Consider the following 19212-nt stretch of genomic DNA (forward strand, 5'->3'; position numbering starts at 1 on the left):
AACCTGTAGCTCTAGCGTCCACCTGTGCCTGCACCTAAAAATAGATGTTCGTATGGAATTAGTACACACTTGTACTAAGTATGAGTATATGCAAGTACACACCAGGGACATGCATGAGGAAGAATAGCTCTTTCCTAACAACATGATTTTTGGAAGTCAAGTCAGTGGACTTGCCAAATTGAGATTGGGAAAGTTATGCCATGAGAGTGACATGCATCATTATAATTATCGTATAGCACACAAAACATAACATATTCATATAACACATAACATATAACACATACTTTCTTTCATATTATTCATTCGTATACCATGAGACCTTATTATCATAGACTTAACTTTAAGACTTTCCAAAATGAGGGCTCAACATATGGGACCTCAACTAGGGAGCCTTCTTTAGCAAACACAGAGTCTGCTTCACTCATTCATTCGTATTTCATTTCAATTCATTCATAGGCCAGTGCGAACACCAGCTATACCTAGGATGTAGTTTAAGACTTTCATCGGGTTTGCTGTGCAATGATCAGGAATGACCTAATGTCATTACCTGAATCTAGCTCACCTCTTGATTATCCTATCCTAACACCTTCGGTATCATTCATTTCTTTATATGATTCATTTGAGGCTGGCCTCATTCATTCATTGGGAACTTTAACTTTAACCAACATAGATCATGTGAGCATCATGAAATCCAGTGTCTTCCCCACACCGAAAAGAGGTGGAATCACCGGCCAAAGCGATTCAAATAACATGCTAGCGTATATGGGAATTTAACCCCGCCAGATCCCTATAGTGGCAATATAGGTTCAAAGACTAGGAGATGTGTGGAGACCCATACCCGGCAAGCCGGACAGTCTCATCTCATGAGAATTACGTGAACCTCCGCCCTTCCCGAAAGAAGGCATCACCACTCATAGCTAGCCTATCGGTGCTCGGTATAAAGTTCCATTACATGCAACTCATACATCATAGAAGTTTGCTTCTAGTATGAAGACATCATAGCTCAATAGATGATTTCTCATCTCATCATTAGTATTAAGTGTTTTAAACTCAATATTTTTATTAGAGTATTCATAGAGACTGGTCTCTTCATTATCTTACACTCTCATTGGTGAGTATGTATCGGTAACATTTACTTAAGCTCATTTAAGATTGCTCTCATCATACGCATTAACCTCACATCATGATTGTCACCACATTCTTCATTTCATTACGTATATCTTAGGTTCACTTATTCTTGAACGTATGTTAAACTTATATATCTATACATACAAGCCATGAGGCTTCATTTATAGTTCGTTAAGTGAATTCTTGTTTTTCTAAGATTATGTATTACAAGACTTATGTATCTTGTATATATGCCAAGATCTTTGATTTTTGATCTACGTAGATGACATTATTCTTGAATATTTCACTCACGTATGACTTATGTATCAATACGGAGGTTTGGACACGAGAACCCAAATTTTGAATTATTTGGATATCATTTATATTTTTCATTGATTTTTGTTCTAATATTCATAAATTTAGAACTCTAAGTTAAGTCTCAACATTTTCGTGAAATAATAAATTTTCTATTTTAATTAGAATTCTAAATTAAATTTCAATCATTTACATGAAAGAATAATTTTCTAATTTAATTAGAATTCCAATTTAAATCTCAATATTTACATAAAAGAATTAATATTCTATTTTTAATTAAAATTCTAAATTAAATCTCAATGTTTACATAAGAGAATTAATTTTCCAACTTTAATTAGAATTTTAATTTACTATTATTATTATTTTTAATTAAATTCGCTTGAATAGGGAGGTTGTGGGTTCGAACCCCCACAGCCCCCTTATTTTTCCTCTCATTTTCGCTGAAGAGGAGGCTGTGAGGTGGTGGGTTCGAACCCCCACAGCCCCTCTATTTTTTTTTTTAATTCTTTGACATCCAAAAATTTCCAGATTCTTTTTAAACCTATTTCTATGTTTTTGGAAATTTATTCCACTATTTTTTCTGCACTTTTTCATCAAGTTTCACATTAGTTCTTAGGGAGATTTCATGGTTCATTCACTTCACTATGCTTCATCAAAATGAACATCACATTGCACACCCATTTCACACATAAAAAACATGATAAATAAACAACTTATATACCCCAAAACAATGCCTAAAACACTGCCCTATACACACCCATACATCAACTTTTTCCGGTCATATTCTGATGATCATTATCGCGATTTCCCGCACATAAACACACTCATATTTAATTTAAACACATCATTCATGCAAAAATCTAGCAGCACAACATACCCATCCTACAAATTCATTAGGGAGCTAAGGACAAGGACATACGAAAGGGAACAACCTTAGTTTCAAGAGTTTAAGAAACGTCCGAAAGAAAGTACTCTTGGAGAAAGAATTCCATGAGAGAAACTCATACCTTAATCGATGTTCAAACTTTAATGTTGCTGCCCGGAAAACTCCTCCAAACCACTCCCAATTCACTTCAAAGTATACCTCTCTTAGCCTTGACGTTTTGATTACTTTTTCTTTTGCTTAAAAAATTTTTTTGTGAGTTCTTCAAGCATGAAAATTATTGATATTTTGGCAGAAATAATGTGAGGAAGATGGAGAACGTGAGAGAGGGAGTTTAGAAGCGTGAGAGAGAGAGGGCTAATTGGATTAGGAGACTAATTCAAGAATTAGTCAAATAACATTAAAATAAATAAATACAAATCTGTTTTATTTATTTATTTATTTATTCATTTAAAACGTGAAAGGACAATTATGCCCTTAAATACCTATTTATTCTTATTTACATAATTCTCTTTTTTTTTTAATCGTTACAGAACTTCTCCATTCCGACACCTCTGTTTTGTACTTCTTTTCTAAAGCATCACAAAGTTCTTTTGATGGTTTGACATTGTTGTACACATTGTACAGATCATCTTCCAGGCCACTAAGAATATAATTTTTACACAAAAAATCTAAGTGTATCCATGCTTCTGTTACCAAGAATCGTTCTTCAGACGGAGTATCACCCGACATAACATGAACAATCTCATTTATGAACCTATACAGACTCAACATAGTAATATAGAAGAACATTTTTTGCTGCCATCTTTACAAGTCGACTCCAGAAAACTTTGCAGGCTTCTCAATCGGCTCTAAGGCAGCATTTGAATGATTGTGGGCAACCGATGTTGTTGCAGCACTCACTATTTCAGCATTCACTTGACTTAAATTGATCATTTTCTTTCTGTAAAAATGACAGATAATTTTAGTATTTTAAATACTAATAGTAAAGAACAAATCTTTACACAGACTGTTTCTTATTTAACGATAAAATTTTTATGTTCTTTTAATCGTGAATCGAATAAATTTTAAAAATCCAAGCAGAGTAGAAACCATAAAGGATATAATCTCCAATTACCTCAAATACAGAAACTTATTAAATTTCTTAAGATTGTTATCAACCTGTATTTTATAAGTTTAGTCAATAAATAGAAACAGAAATAAGATGAAGCAGAAAAAATACAAAATAATTCGAATCCACAGAAACTACTGTGTCTCCTTAAGAAATTTAGTCTCATCACTGTACCCGAGGTTATGGATTAATTTCTCAAAGATAAAACGGATTAATCCTGTTAAACAAATAGTGGTACCTCAAATTTCTTTAACTTCAGCGAACTTAAGAACAATAACAAGTCTCACAAACTCAGTCGATGGACACTTTGATTTTGAGAGAAAAATTTATGCATAGAAGGAAAATTTCAGTGTTTGAAAAACGAAAAATGACTTCCTTTTATAGCCATTTTTATGCAAGAAACATGTTTGTTCAGAAAAATCTGTTCAGACCCATTTTATCCAGAAAGTTGTGTCTTTTGAAAAAAAATAACAACATTTTGGAACATGTGTATGTTAGAAAAATAACGGCTTTTCGAAAAGTAACAACTTTTCAGAAAGAGTAACAACTTTTTGGAATGTTAGCGTTACCCGCGAATTAATTATGTTAATTAACTAACTTTTGAATTAATTTATAAGAGATAATATTAACAGAATTTATTTGATTAACAAAAATTTATTATATAAATTTTGTCCAAAAAATTTATCAATCAATCACATCATTTGCCGAAGCCGAGGTCGAGCGAGCGACGACGACGGCGCGAGGGGACACTTTCTTCTTAGCTCTTTAAGAAGTAAAGTGTTTCCTTATATAAGGACAACAATTTCCCTTTTTTGTCGATATGAGATAAATGACTTTTCATTGGCACTTTGCAAATAACTTTTCATTTTCCCTCCAAAATAGTTTCCTCAATTTTCATATTCTCTCTTTTCTTTTTCCATTCACACTTGCTAAACCCAACAGTATTATGCATATATTAACATATATCATAAACAGCTACATTAATTTAATCACTACAAGATAATCAACTTGTTATAACAAACATAATCTTTAAAAGAAGATTTGTACATCACACATGAAAATGAAAATTTTATTTTTCTCATAACTATTATTCAAGAAAAATTAATCAGTTTACCTTCTTTCAATCGAAAAATTGAATGTAACAAACAATGAACTAAGTAAAGATATGCAACACTAAAATGAAAAATAATACATACCAAACAACAAATAAATGTATATGCCGCCTTTAACCTTCTTGAAAAAATTCATCAAATGCACTGAAATGACTAATATTCTAGTTCAAATATCTATATTCTCCAAGAAATTAATGTCAAAAAACTAACAAAACAACATATAGATTCTTTCTCACACAAGTAGGTTTGTTTTACCGCATGTATCTTGAACAAAATTTTTGTTCAAACGAAAAACTTTCTAGAATTATTTCTCATCTGTTGCGTTAAAAACATAAAATTTTGATGAAAGAATAAAACAAAACATGTAATATGAGTTCTATCCATATACATATATGTCTAAAATTTATTGATCAAAAGAAACATGAAAAATTAGAAGTAGAATTTTGTGAGATAAATCAACTCACATGCTATTGTCACGAGAAGACAGCAAAATAATGCATTTTGTGGGGGAAATCAAGTATATAATTTTGTTAAAGATGATTCTCAATTGTATTCAATTTATCACGTGAATACATCAATATATATACATGAGTTTCTTAGAGAATAAGACTTCAAAGTTGTCACGGCTAAGGACTCCTAATCTGAATATAATTACAAGACTTCTTCTAAACAGATTCCTAATAATCAGTAAATAAATACAAATAAACTTATGCTCAAACTCCTAGGTGACATTATCTTTACACTTCCCCTCAAGTTGAGCAAAGAGCGGAACTACTGTAAACTTGCTCTTCAAATCCAGAAATCGGCCACTTGATCATGGAAACTCACATATCTGACTGATAAGATCTTCGCACGAACCTTGTCATGGACAAAATGAAAATTTGTGTCCATATGTTTAGTTCGGAAATGAAAAATGGGATTAGATGTTAGGTAAGTAGCACTGAGATTATCATACCAGAGAATAGGAAAAGAGGTGGTGTAGCAACCAATCTCTCGAATGAGATGTTCGATCCATGTCATTTCAGAGGTAGCAGCCGCTAATGCACGATATTTTGCCTCTGTGCTTGACCGTGATACAGCTCTTTGTTTGCGAGAAGCCCATGAAATCAAATGAGAACCAAGAAAAATAGTGAATCCGGTGGTAGAGTTGCGATCATCAATATCACCTACCCAATCGGAATCACTATAGCCATGAAGTAAGGTGGATGACCCATGAAAAAAATAAACCATGAGATTCTGTAGCCTTGACATAACGGAGAATACGCTTTCTGGCAACCCAATGAGAATCCATAGGACAATGCATATATTGTGATACTTTATGTACCACGGATGCTATATTGGGTCTAGTAAACATTAAGTATTGTAGAGCTCCAACGGTACTTCTATATAGAGTTTGATCATGGAATGGACATCCTCCAGTATTGGAGAGCTTAGATGAAGATGAAGTTGGTGTGGATACAGGACCACACGACCCCATTTCCACACGATTAAGGAAGTATGTGGCATACTTACCTTGTGATAAATGCAATCCTTCAGGTTTTCAGTTTGCTTGAATTCCCAAGAAATAAAACAATTTTTCCAAGTCTCTAACAACAAAGTGAGTTTTCAAATTGGTAATTAGAGCTGCAATATTATCAGAATTAGATCCCACAACTAGAATATCATCAACATAGACTAAACAGAACAACTTTACATCGGCATTCGACAAATAGAACAAAGAGCAATCAGTTTTTGATCCCACAAATCCTAGAGAAAGAAGCACATCAACTAAACATTTGTTCCACATGCACGGAGCTTGTTTGAGACCATAGTGAGATCGTTTAAGTAAACAAACATGATCTGAACGAGTAGGATCAACAAACCCGGGATGTTGAGACATTTAGACAATATCATCTAACTTCCCATGAAGAAATGCATTGGATACATCTAGTTGAGTGACATGCGATTGATGAGAAACTGCCAAGGACAACAACAATCGTATGGTAGCCGGCTTAACCACAAGACTAAACGTATCAGCAAAGTCTAGACCCGATCGTTGATGATATCCTTTAGCCACAAGTCTTGCTTTATAGCGATCCAATAAACCATCTGACTTTAACTTCCTCTTAAACACCCATTTACAACCAATTATATTTTGAGACGGGGATGGTGGAACTAGTTCCCAAGTACCATTTTGAATAAGTGCATTATACTCCTCCGACATGGCGTGACGCCAATGAACATAATAACCTGTGAATGGAAAGAGGGTTCCACTATTGTCGATGTCGGTGTCGTAGTGGACATGGAGAATGGTTTCTTTGGATATAAGGAGTCTGTTTGTGTTCGTGTGACCATTTTTTGCAAAGAAGGGGCTGCTGGACGGACCATACTGATAGCAGAGATGTTCCCAAAATTATCAGAACGACTCATATTAGAAGAATGAGGATTTTCTGCAACTATACATGGTGAAATCAAGGCTACACCATGAGAAACGTCATCTTGTGAAGGAGGGTCAGTAGCATGTGTGTTTCCAGGAATAGGATCAACATATGATAAAGGTCTAGTATTTGTCGAGGATGCGATAGATGGAGATAGAGAAGGCTGATTTGAAATGGGCGTCGAACTGAAAATTGTGGCATCATTGGTGAAACACTGGAAAGAGAAACAAAGTTCTAAAATGGTAAAGTAACACTGAGAGGATCTGATTTAACATTAGTTTTAGATGGAGGTACCACAACATCATGTGAAACAAAAGGAAAAATATTTTCATCAAAGATGACATGACGAGAAACATAAAATTTTGAGGAAATAGGGTCAAAACATTTGTATCTTTCTGTAGCTTACTATAGCCCATAAACACACATGATTTAGATCGAGGAGACAATTTATCCTTTATATAATGACGCAACCACGGAAAGCAAAGGCAACCAAAACACGCAACAAAGAGTAATTTGGATCAATGTTAAATAACACATGAAATAGAGTTTTATTGTTTAAGCGTGGAGTTGGTAAATGATTTATAGTATACACAGCGGTATCAAATGCATTTGTCCAAAATTTATGTGGGATATTAGAATGATGTAGCAATGCTCGACCAGTTTCAACAAGAACGCTGCACAATTCCATTATCCCTCAAGTAATTCGTCAATGCTTGATATTCTCTCCCCCCCCCCAATCAGCTTGAAATTTTTTAATGGGACGACCAACTTTTTTTTCCACAATTGTACGAAATTGCATAAATATTGAAAGTACGTCAGATTTAAGACAAAGGAAATAAATCCATGTATATTTGCTAAAGTGATCAAAGAAAATCACATAATATCGATACCCTTCATTTGAAACAACTGGAGCAGGTCCCCAAACATCTGAACAAATTAGGTCTAAAGGCAAAGAGACTTGAAAACTAGAATCACGAAAAGGAACTTTATGACTTTTACTGACATCACATGTAGAACATAAACTAGAAGATTTAGAGGAAGGGACAATGACACTAGACGACAATGTTTGACGACCAATAGGAAGTGATGTATGAGCCAAACGAGCATGTCAAATCCCTAGAGATGTAGCATAAGATGCAGGTGCAAATGACTTCAACACAGGAAGAGAATACAATCCATCTTCACTCGGGCCTGTGTGCAGTATGTCCCTCGTCGCCAAGTCCTTAACCAAAAAATGGTAAGGATAAAATTCAATTGAAACTTGGTTAGACTTAGCAAAAGAACTAATAGACAATAAATTTTGAGCAGATGTTGAAACATGTAGGATGTCATCAAGATCGATTTTTTTTTCTTCAAATATAACGATTGAACTCTTACCAATGTGGGAAACAGGAATTTTAGAACCATTACCTATAGTAACTTCCTCAGGACCTTGGTATTCAGAATGAATACCCAAGTTTTCAAGATCAGTTGTAAGATGATGTGTATGGTCGCTATCCATTAACCAATTTTGATGAGAAGGAGTTCGTGCTAAATTGGAAATTGGTTGTCCAGAGACTTTATTGGTAGTGCTACCCCCTAGGAGATGGACACACACGTGTAATATGACCTTTACCTTCACAGTTATGACAAATAATTGTAATTTCCTCGTGACGTGATTTAAGTGACCTGGTAAAAGGACGATAAGAAGGTCCAACTCCAGCAAGAACGAATTCTACAAGATCATCATTTGGAATCGGATGTTGCAGTGCAGCCAACTTATGTGTTATTCCCTTTGCCTTTTGTACATACGACTCAATACTGGCATTGTCACAACGCAGAGTGTGCAACTGCGATTTCAGTTCACGAATGTATGGTCTTGATCTAGATGCATATGCAGCAACAAGTTTGTCCCAAGCCACACAAGCAGTTGTTGATCCGACCAATTGAGGTAAAATGCTTTCTAAAACAGAAGAAACAATCCAACTAAGAACAAATTGGTCTTCACGTAACCAAACCGTGTATGCTGGATTAGATTTGGTGTTGGTATCATCCAAAAATTGTGTTGGTATTAATATGATGATTCAAACCACATGCAAATATCATAGGCATAAACTGTCTTTCATAGTAAATAGTTCGAAGATGTGAGTTTCACAGGCAACTAATGTGCGAGTTTTGGAGAAGACGAGGGTATCATGGATAATAACATATAGTATTAAATAAATAGTATTAAATAATATTAATATTTACTGTGTACTAATCCTAGTCCTATTAGGATTAATACTCCTTAATCCTAGTCCTATTAAGATTAGTACTCCTTCCTATATCTCCTATATATATCTCCCATGTATTCCCTTATTAGGTTAACACTTCAATACAATCAATATTCCTTCATGGTATCAAGAGCCAGAAAACCTAGATCTTCTTTTCTCTAGGTTGTTTTTTTCTTCTCTCTTTAGGGCACCGACCGTTCCCTCTCTTCTCTTGGGCGGCGGCAGCCATGACAACCGAGGTGGATCCTCTCGATTCACTTCCTTCTGGCGTTAAACTCCTTCTCAGGCATCTTCATGCCCTGATTCCCAAAAAATTATCAGACATAAATTATCCTACATGGAAAATCACCGTTCTTACAGCCCTAGAGGCCAATTACCTTCTCAAATACGTTGATGGAAGCACAGAACCGCCGCCGGCAGTCATTACCGCCACGGATAAATCAGAAAAAACCAATCCGGCCATGCCGCTGGAAAGCCGTGGATAGCCAGATCCGATCATGTTTGATTGCGATCATCTCTCCCACGGTTCAAAAACACGTCCGATCCTACACAACTGCTTCAGCCCTGTGGACGGCCCTCGCAACACGCTATGCATCAATTTCCCACTCTCATATGTTTCAATTGCGTGATCGTCTCCACACAATTACCAAAGGCACGAAAACTATGGCGGAGTATTTAGACGAGGTCTCCACCATCATCATAGACCTCGACACCATCAACGAAATCATTCCCGAAAAAGATCTCATCATGTGCGTCGTTCGGGGGCTTCCATCAGCTTACTCCTCCATTAAACAGGCGGTTCGCATCAGTCCAACGCCCATTGACCTGGCTACTCTCTCCTCGTGGATAAAAAGTGAAGAAATCAACGTGGATCTGGAGAGCAAACTTCTTCTCCGAGAAGCCGCTGTTATGGAGCCGGCCACCGCCCTCACCGCAAGCCAGAACTATCGCGGGGGGCATGGTGGCGGCCGACAGGGGAGCCGCAGCGGCTACAGCAGAGACAGCGGAGGCTGCGGGCACGGCGGTCGGCAGGGCAGTCGTCCGCCGTACGACGGTCAACAGCACGGCAGCAACAACAGCCTGCACTTCTTCGGCAGCGGCGGGCAGTTATCTTCCAGCCGCGGGTAGGGCATTTACGAGCGAGATCGTCCAATTTGTCAAATTTGTAAGAAAACAGGAAACACCGTTGTTCGTTGCTGGTTTCGGTATGAGGAGAGCCGAAATAGTGATAACCGTGCCAATTATGCATCTCAAGCCGGCACTTTGTCTGAATGGCTGTTGGATACTGGAGCCAACATGCACGTTACTTCTGATCTATCCAAGCTTAACGCTCCAAATTCATATCATGGCTCCAATGGTATTACTTTTGGCAACGGTGAGTCCCTTAATATTTCTCACACTGGCACGGGTACCATTAAAAACCCCACCGCTATCTTTCACCTAGGTAACCTTACCCACGTCCCTTCTATTAAAACCAATCTCCTTTCAGTTCACCAATTCACAAAAGACAATAATTGCTCACTCTTGTTCACCTCTAATGATTTTCAGATCCTAGACAATACTACCAAGAGGATGATTTTTCAGGGCCCCTGTGAGCATGGTCTGTACGTTCTTCCTAGCACACGTTCGTCTGCCCACCCAGTTTCAGAAAGCGTTCCTGTGGCTCCGGTGGCTCTTTCGGCTGATGGCCACAATCTGTTGTGGCATAGTCGTCTGGGTCACCCGTCTACTCAAATAATAAATTCTTTAATGTCTCAATTAGGTTTTTCTTCCATTCATGTAAACAATTGTGACTCTTGTTCAATTGCTATATCTCATAAATTACCTTTTACTTTATCAGAGAAGCGTACAACTGCACCTTTTCAACTTATTCATTCTGACCTATGGGGTCCTACTGCTGTTCCTTCATTTGCTGGTTTTCGCTATTATATTTGTTTTGTGGATGATTTTACAAAATACACTTGGTTGTACCCACTAAAACACAAATCACAGGCATACACCACCTTTGTCACTTTTGAAAAAATGGTCAAAACACAATTCAATTCTCATGTTAAACTTTTTCGAAGTGACAATGGAAAGGAATATGTCAATAACATCTTTGGCCAGTTTCTGCAATCCCTGGGAATTATACATCAAACCTCCTGTCCATACACTCCCGAACAGAATGGGGTGGCTGAGCGTAAGCATCGCCATCTCATTTAAACGGTGGTTACTCTTCTACATCAATCTCATCTCCCTGTCTCCTTTTGGGTAGAAGCTCTAGCCACCGCAAACTACCTCATTAACAGAATGTCCAGTCACACTCTCTCCAACAAATCACCCTATCAACTCCTTTACCAAGAACTTTCCAATTATACCAACCTCCGCGTCTTTGGGTGTCTTGCCTACCCTTGGCTACGCCCTCATATTACACACAAATTACAACCTCGATCCCGTCCTTGTATTTTTTTGGGCTATCATCCTACCTCCAAGGGTTATCGATGTCTTGACCCACAAACTCATAAAGTCTACATATCTCGTCATGTCAAATTTGTCGAAAATGAGTTTCCCTACGAGTCTATTTCCCCCTCCACAAATACATCATTCATTGGCGTCCTTCCCCTTTTTCCAACATACTCACAAGGTCCCTCACCACCTTTCCCCACACCTCCACCCACTACCCAACCACCCCTCATCACCCCTTCGACCGTCACCCACAATACACCCGCAACCACCACCTACACTCACAACTAACCCGAACCACCCCATACCCACAACATCTCCAGCTCGATCCGTTTTGGGTCCTTCCCGGCCACCCCCGAATCACCACCGCCCGTACCACCCCTCAATACTCATCCCATGTTAACCCGTGGCAAAGCCGGTATCTTTAAACCCAAAACCTTTCAGGCTACCATACTACCAAATACACCCTTCCCGATAGTGAACCAACAACCTACTCTGTTGCCTCAAAAAATGCTTATTGGCGTCATGCTATGGATGACGAGTTTAAGGCTTTGACTGATCAGAAAACTGGGGTTCTTGTACCTAAGCCCCATGGGCGGCACCCAGTGGGCTGTAAATGGGTGTACAAAATTAAACACAATGCAAATGACAGTATTTCCAGGTACAAGGCTCGTTTGGTTGCTAAAGGCTACGATCAAGAGTATGGGATTGATTACTCCGAGACATTCAGTCCTGTTATTCGGCATGAAACCATTCGCCTGGTATTGTCACTCGCCGTGCGTAACAATTGTCTCATCAATCAGTTGGATGTTTCCAATGCTTTTCTTCATGGCATGCTTGATGAAACTATCTACATGACGCAACCACCGGGCTATGTTGATCCCCGCTTCCCTCAACATGTTTGCAAACTCCAGAAGTCTCTGTATGGGCTCAAGCAAGCCCCTCGTGCTTGGTACACACGTCTGAAAACATTCCTCCAGGGACTCGGCTTCACGTGTTGCGTACACAACACGAGTCTGTTTACTCGACATTCAGCACACGGTACAGTCATTCTTCTTGTCTATGTAGATGATATCATTATTACAGGCTCTACTGTAGCTCTCATTCAGGATGTCACTCGAGCTATGCATACTACCTTCAAAATGAAGGACCTTGGCTCGTTAATTTATTTTCTGGGAATGGAGGTTTCTCGGACAGGCAGCGGCTTGTTTCTTCATCAGTCAAAATATGCTCGAGATCTGTTGCAGAAAGATGGACTGGAAAAATGCACCAGTCAACCAACACCGATGGTAGTCTCTTCGTCTACGAATGGAGCCGACACCCCCTTTGCCGATATCACCCACTTCCGCAGCCTCATTTGGGGCTCTACAGTATCTGGCCATTACCCGTCATGACATCCAGTTTGCTGTCAACCGAGTTGCTCAGCGCATGCATCAACCAAGTGAACATGATTACCATTGTCTAAAACGCATTCTCAGGTATATTTTTGGCACTCTTGGTCGTGGTTTACTCATTCGACCCGGGGACTTGGAGCTTCGGAATTTCTTATATCCAGATTGGGCGAATGATAAAAATGACAGAAAATCTACATCGGCGTTTCTCATTTTTTTGGGGCCGAACCTGATCTCCTGGTGTACAAAAAAACAACCCAAGGTCTCTCGGTCCTCGACTGAAGCTGAATACCGCGCCCTTGCTCTTCTTGCTGTTGAGACCATGTGGGTCAGATATATTCTTCGTGAACTCCGCGCCACTCACACTGTTCCTGCTCTCTATTGTGACAACAAATCAACCATCTGTGTGGCCAAGAATTCCGTCCTACACACCAGAATGAAGCATGTTGATACCGATTGTCTCTTTGTTCGCGATGAAGTTCAGGCCGGCACCATGACTGTGCAGTATGTACCCACTGAAGAACAACCGACTGATATTCTCACCAAGCCTCTCCCGAGCCGACAGCACGATTACCTCAGCTCCAAGCTTCCGTTCGCTTCCACTCAGCTCAGCTTGAGGGAGGATAATAACATATAGTATTAAATAAATAGTATTAAATAATATTAATATTTACTGTGTACTAATCCTAGTCCTATTAGGATTAATACTCCTTAATCCTAGTCCTATTAGGATTAGTACTCCTTAATCCTAGTCCTATTAGGATTAGTACTCCTTCCTATATCTCCTATATATATCTCCCATGTATTCCCTTATTAGGTTAACACTTCAATACAATCAATATTCCTTCAATGGAAGAGCCACTGGTTTCACCCATCAAATCTATTTCCTCGATTAAAAAAAATATCGGGTTGGTTTAACCTCTGGCTCTTGATACCATGTTAAAGATGATTCTCAATTGTATTCAATTTATCACGTGAATACATCAATATATATACATGAGTTTCTTAGAGAATAGGACTTCAAAGTTGTCACGGCTAAGGACTCATAATCTGAATATAATTACACGACTTCTTCTAAAGATTCCTAACAATCAGTAAATAAATACAAATGAACTTCCACTCAAACTTCTAGCTGACATTGTCTTTACAAATTTTATCAATGTAACTCTTCAAATTCTTTATCTTGAAAGTAAATAAGAGATGTTTTAAAATGTTTGGACTTCATTTATTTGAATGACTATTTATCTTTCATTATATCTATATTATTTTAAAGTTTATTACCTAATTATTTATTAAAATATACTTTTACATTTTAAAAATAGAAAAAAATATTTAGGTCAAGGATAAAATGGTAATCTAACTCTGAGGTTAGGAGCTTCTCACTTATAATAATAACGAGTATTGGAAACGTGCTGTTATAATTTATATAGGACCAACTCTTGTTGATATAAAATTGCTCAACATTGTCTGAAGTACTCCTATCTGTGTTTTTGTGTATATATAATAAACTCTTTTTAGTGTTTACTTTCTGTCTAATCAGTAAAAAAGTTTACTTTCTGCCTAGAACTAAATATCAACAATTTTTTCGGAGGGGGAAGGGGAGAGATAATGAGCAACTTCTAAGGCTAGAACAATATTTTTACTAATTAGAATTATCACTCAAAAATTATAACCCCCAAGGCCCCAAGGCTGAAGTTTCTTGGGACATAAACACTCTAACAATCATTAAAATAAAAAAATGAACGAAGGGCATAAAACAACAGGAAAAATAGTGACCAATAAAAAAATATTACATGAGAACTATTACATGAAAAATATGTGCAATCAAATTAGATTGTTTTAAAAGAACTTAAGGAAAGTATACAATAATATTATATTGTAATGGAATCTTGAGTCATTGTAGTAGAAGTGTTGAGGACAACACTTTTTTTGCAAAATTCTCGTGGCCACCAACTCTGTGTGAATGACAATATTAAGATTAGCAACTTCAAAAGAATAAGTAATTTTAATGTGCATAAAGTATGCATATTGTACACTATGCTAAGATAATAAACAACACAACAATGAACAAAACTTATCATTACTTTTCTTGAATAAAACCTCAGCATTCATAATATTTGACAAAAATAATAGAAAGACGACTACCATGTTGATAACAAAATGGTCAATCTTGTAGCGCATTGACGTCTTGAGCTAGTCAATGAAATATTTTAAACAATTTAAAAAGCTTTTATAAGTACAAGAAGTTACCATGAAATATAATACCTTCTTAGTTATGATAGATCAAGTATAAGGTGCTCGATTGCATGTGCAATTAGCTATCCATTCATGATTGCAACAAAATCGCGTATAATCAAATTTGATATTCTATAAAGGTGAGATGTAAGAAAATCGTCTACAAATCATACTATCGTTCAAAACAATTTAAATATATATCATAGAAATATTATTCGCTTCTACATGAAATTTAAGGTTTATAATAAAAATAAGTTAAAAAAGAAAAAAACAAAGAGATAGATATGCTAGTCAGGAAACATACCTCAAAGCTTGATGGTCTTTGTTGTTATTCATTTTCCAAAAATAATCTGGGAGTGACATCTCCTCTTTCTTATATTTCTAATTTTTAATTGTTAATTACCAATTAATTCAAATGCTAATTAATGGAATAAGCAGTAGTTGAGCTAGGAGATACAAAAGGCCTATTTGTTAATTAGTATTTAGGAGTTACAAAAGTTTTGAAAGTAAACGGATGTCTTTTCCTATTACGAGTAGAATCTTCGAATTAATAGAATTTTATATATATATATATATATATATATATATATATATATATATATATTCTTGGCTTTAGAGACATGCCACATCAGCGACTTCATGTTTCCGCTTTATATAAGTATAATATATAATGGTTACATCGATTGTAAATGAATTTTAGTTTTTATTGTCATTGTTAATACCCTAATCTTTAAGAATTCGTTCCAGGGAGGATTTTATGATCTATCAATTAAAATATCTCCTTGTGTGGTGTAACGAAGAACTCTCGAAAAGATCCACTGAGACTCCATCCACGGTCACATGGAAATCTCTTCATACTTGTCAAGGACTAGTGAGATCTTTGATCTTCGATCTGCGTGCTTGAGAGTAGCTTAAATAAAAAAAAGTCTGATCTAACTTGAATTTGGCATGCTCGTCTGTCTACTACTATGTCCGAAAATGGTGATGTGTGAGGGCGTCGCTATGCCCCTTAATGAATTGAATGGTCCTTCTACCTTTGTTTGATTCTGACAACTGACATAGATTTCATGAGACCGGTCTGTCCACTATTACTAGAAGAAAAAAAAACCCTCCCTACCCTCAATGTTAAGTGACTTTGAGTTTCTTTCTTTCGCTATTAGGAAAATATGCAACTTCTATTAGCGTTGGATCTTAAGTTGAATTGTTCGTGTCATATGTAAAATATTTTTCAATGATGATTTATTAATGTCTATTCATTTAGATTCCTTCCCCTTCTTAAATATGCGTTCAGTATTTCATTTCGGCATTTTTTTAAAAAATTTTTACACCTTATGTGTATATCTATAGAAAAATAATAGGGTCGGCTTAATATAATCCTAATAGGCCATAAAAAACACCCCCTGTGGATGGATCTGTTTTTTTGGGGGAAAAAAATTATGCGGTTAAGAAAATTTATACTATTTAATTACTCATCATAACTATAGTTTGCTATAATTAGCACTCACGAATAACATTATACATTAATTATGTGGGTTGACTTCGAGTTTGTATAATTAGCTATATTTGTATATGTATAATTCGTCAAAATATACAAATACATATGCATAGTATACAATTATCAAATAAATATACATATATAATTCACCTCTCTTCCACTCTATGCCCTCTCTCGCTCGCCTCTCTCCTCACTCTCTCAATATCGCTCGCCTCTCTCCTCTCTCTCCCAATCTCGCTTGCTTTTTATACAAATATATATGTATAATATACTATTATCTAATCAATATACATTTACAATTCACCTCTCTCCCACTTTTTTCCCTCTTTCTCGCCTCTCTCCTCTTTCTCCCAATCTCGCTCGCCTTTTTCCTCCCTATAACATGTAGTTACGAATTGTAATTATCAAACTATAACTATGAAGAGTAATTAAGGCTATTTTTTAGTGGCTATATGTGTGAGTTCCCCTTTCCTTAATATATCTCATGATTCTCTTTATTTCTTGTCAACATGTTAAATCTTGATTAATTTGATATCTACTTACTAAGTCTAGATATCAGGTCTAGTACATATCATAACGTATATCATACTCATGACTATCACTTATAAGGAATTCAACTTATTTTTGAGTCAATTCCCCAAATGGTCACCCAAGTTAAGGGAATTTCTTAAAATACCATTTATGTTTCATTTAGGACCAAAATATCACCCGACTATAACTATTTTCCTCCAAATATACTTGACAATTCAAAAGCATCATTCTCTCCTAGTTGGCATGACATGTCATTAAAGTCTTTTTTAATAATAGACTAATTTAATTCACTAAACTCATTTAACTAAAATAATGATCATATTGTTTTTTTTTATATTTTTTATTAATATATTAAGAATAAATTTTCATACTTAAAATCTTTTATCATAATTAAACTTTTTATTTTTTTAGGTTATGCAGAATGCGTTTTTAAAAACGTACTATAATCTCATCAATTTTAAATACTTATAAACACATACATTCTAAAGATATTGATATACAAATCACTCATGAACGTTAATTTTACTTCAATTAATCATAAATCATATAATAAATCAATAATATTAAAGATCGATTAATTATTAAAAAATAATTATTTGGGTGCTTTGAAATCCATATATACTTACAATATCTTTTTTTTTTAAAAAAAAATAGTAAGTGAATAATATTTATAGAAAATAAAATTTTGATCTTTATTTATCAGTATATTAATCTTATATAATATGTATATAATGAATTAAATAAGTAAATTCAATTAATTATTAGTTTATTAATTTATGTTTAATTGTATGAAAAATTATAATATTATAATATAAAATAAAAGAATAAAAATAAAATTAAAATTAAAAAAAAGTTAAACAATAATTTTCTCTTCCTTACCAGTTTTTTTGTCAACCTTACAAATTTATCTAAATACTTTTATTAAAAAAATTATTTAAAATTTTCAAATAATTTAGTTAGTAGTTTTAAAATATCAGGTAATAAGTGCACATAGAGATTTTTTCATTGAATTTTATTTGGTGACAATATATGAAGTTACTAGACTCTTTAAATTACTTTTCTTATAATCTTCATAATTCTCATGTAATTTATAAGTTTGATGAATTAAATAGGTTTAGTATTTTTTTTAAATGATTATTTATGACTAGAATTTAAGGAGACTTTTGAGGTATATAGTATTTCTAATGGATAAAAAATATAATATTATTCACTTTATTCATTTTTTTCTTCAAAAAATAATAATATCGGAAGCATGAATTGCAAAATATACAATTTATATTATTGTATTGACCTTTAATATTATTGATTTATTATACAACTTATGATTAATTGATGTAAATTAGCGTTAATAAGTGATTTGTATATATATATATATATATATTTTTTTTTTTGAATTTATGTGTTTATAAGTATTAAAAATTGATAAAATTATAGTACATTTTAAAAATGTATTCTTCATAACATAAAAAGTAAAAAGTTTAATTATGATAAAAGATTTTAAGTATGAAAATTTATTCTTAATAAATTAAAAATAAATTAAAAGTAATATGATCATTATTTTAATTGAATAAGTTCAATGAATTAAATTAGTCTATAATTTAAAAAAAGGCTTTAATGACATGTCATGCCAATTAGGAGAGATTGGTGATTTTAAAGTGTCAAATATATTTGAAGGAAAATAGTGATAGTTGAGTGATATTTTGATCCTAAATTAAACATAAATGATATTTTAAGAAATTTCTTAACTTGAATGACCATTTAGCCAATTGACTCCTCATTTTCATACTTTTTATGAGTCTTAGGACACATCTAATTAACCATGTGATATTAATTTCAATTTTTTCCAAAAATATTTGCTTATTCAAAAAAAAATAATTGATTTATATCTATAAGTTCTAAAAATTATTAAAACTATCCATAA

The 19212-nt window shown here is 34.9% G+C and overlaps 1 protein-coding gene across 1 annotated transcript; it reads right to left on the reverse strand.

Annotated features, from left to right (window-relative positions):
* Window positions 1-6407: 6407 nt before the first annotated feature.
* LOC138346941 (uncharacterized) lies at window positions 6408-9696 on the reverse strand. Its single transcript, XM_069294764.1, has 5 exons — window positions 9575-9696; window positions 8561-8910; window positions 8336-8475; window positions 6898-7159; window positions 6408-6757 (listed from the first exon to the last, which is right to left on the reverse strand). Exons 1-5 carry the CDS (start codon window positions 9694-9696, stop codon window positions 6408-6410), a joined length of 1224 nt encoding a protein of 407 aa, XP_069150865.1.
* Between the last annotated feature and the right edge of the window lie 9516 nt (window positions 9697-19212).

This window comes from Solanum lycopersicum, chromosome 1 (genome assembly GCF_036512215.1).
Source record: "Solanum lycopersicum chromosome 1, SLM_r2.1".
NCBI classification, from domain to species: Eukaryota; Viridiplantae; Streptophyta; class Magnoliopsida; order Solanales; family Solanaceae; genus Solanum; species Solanum lycopersicum.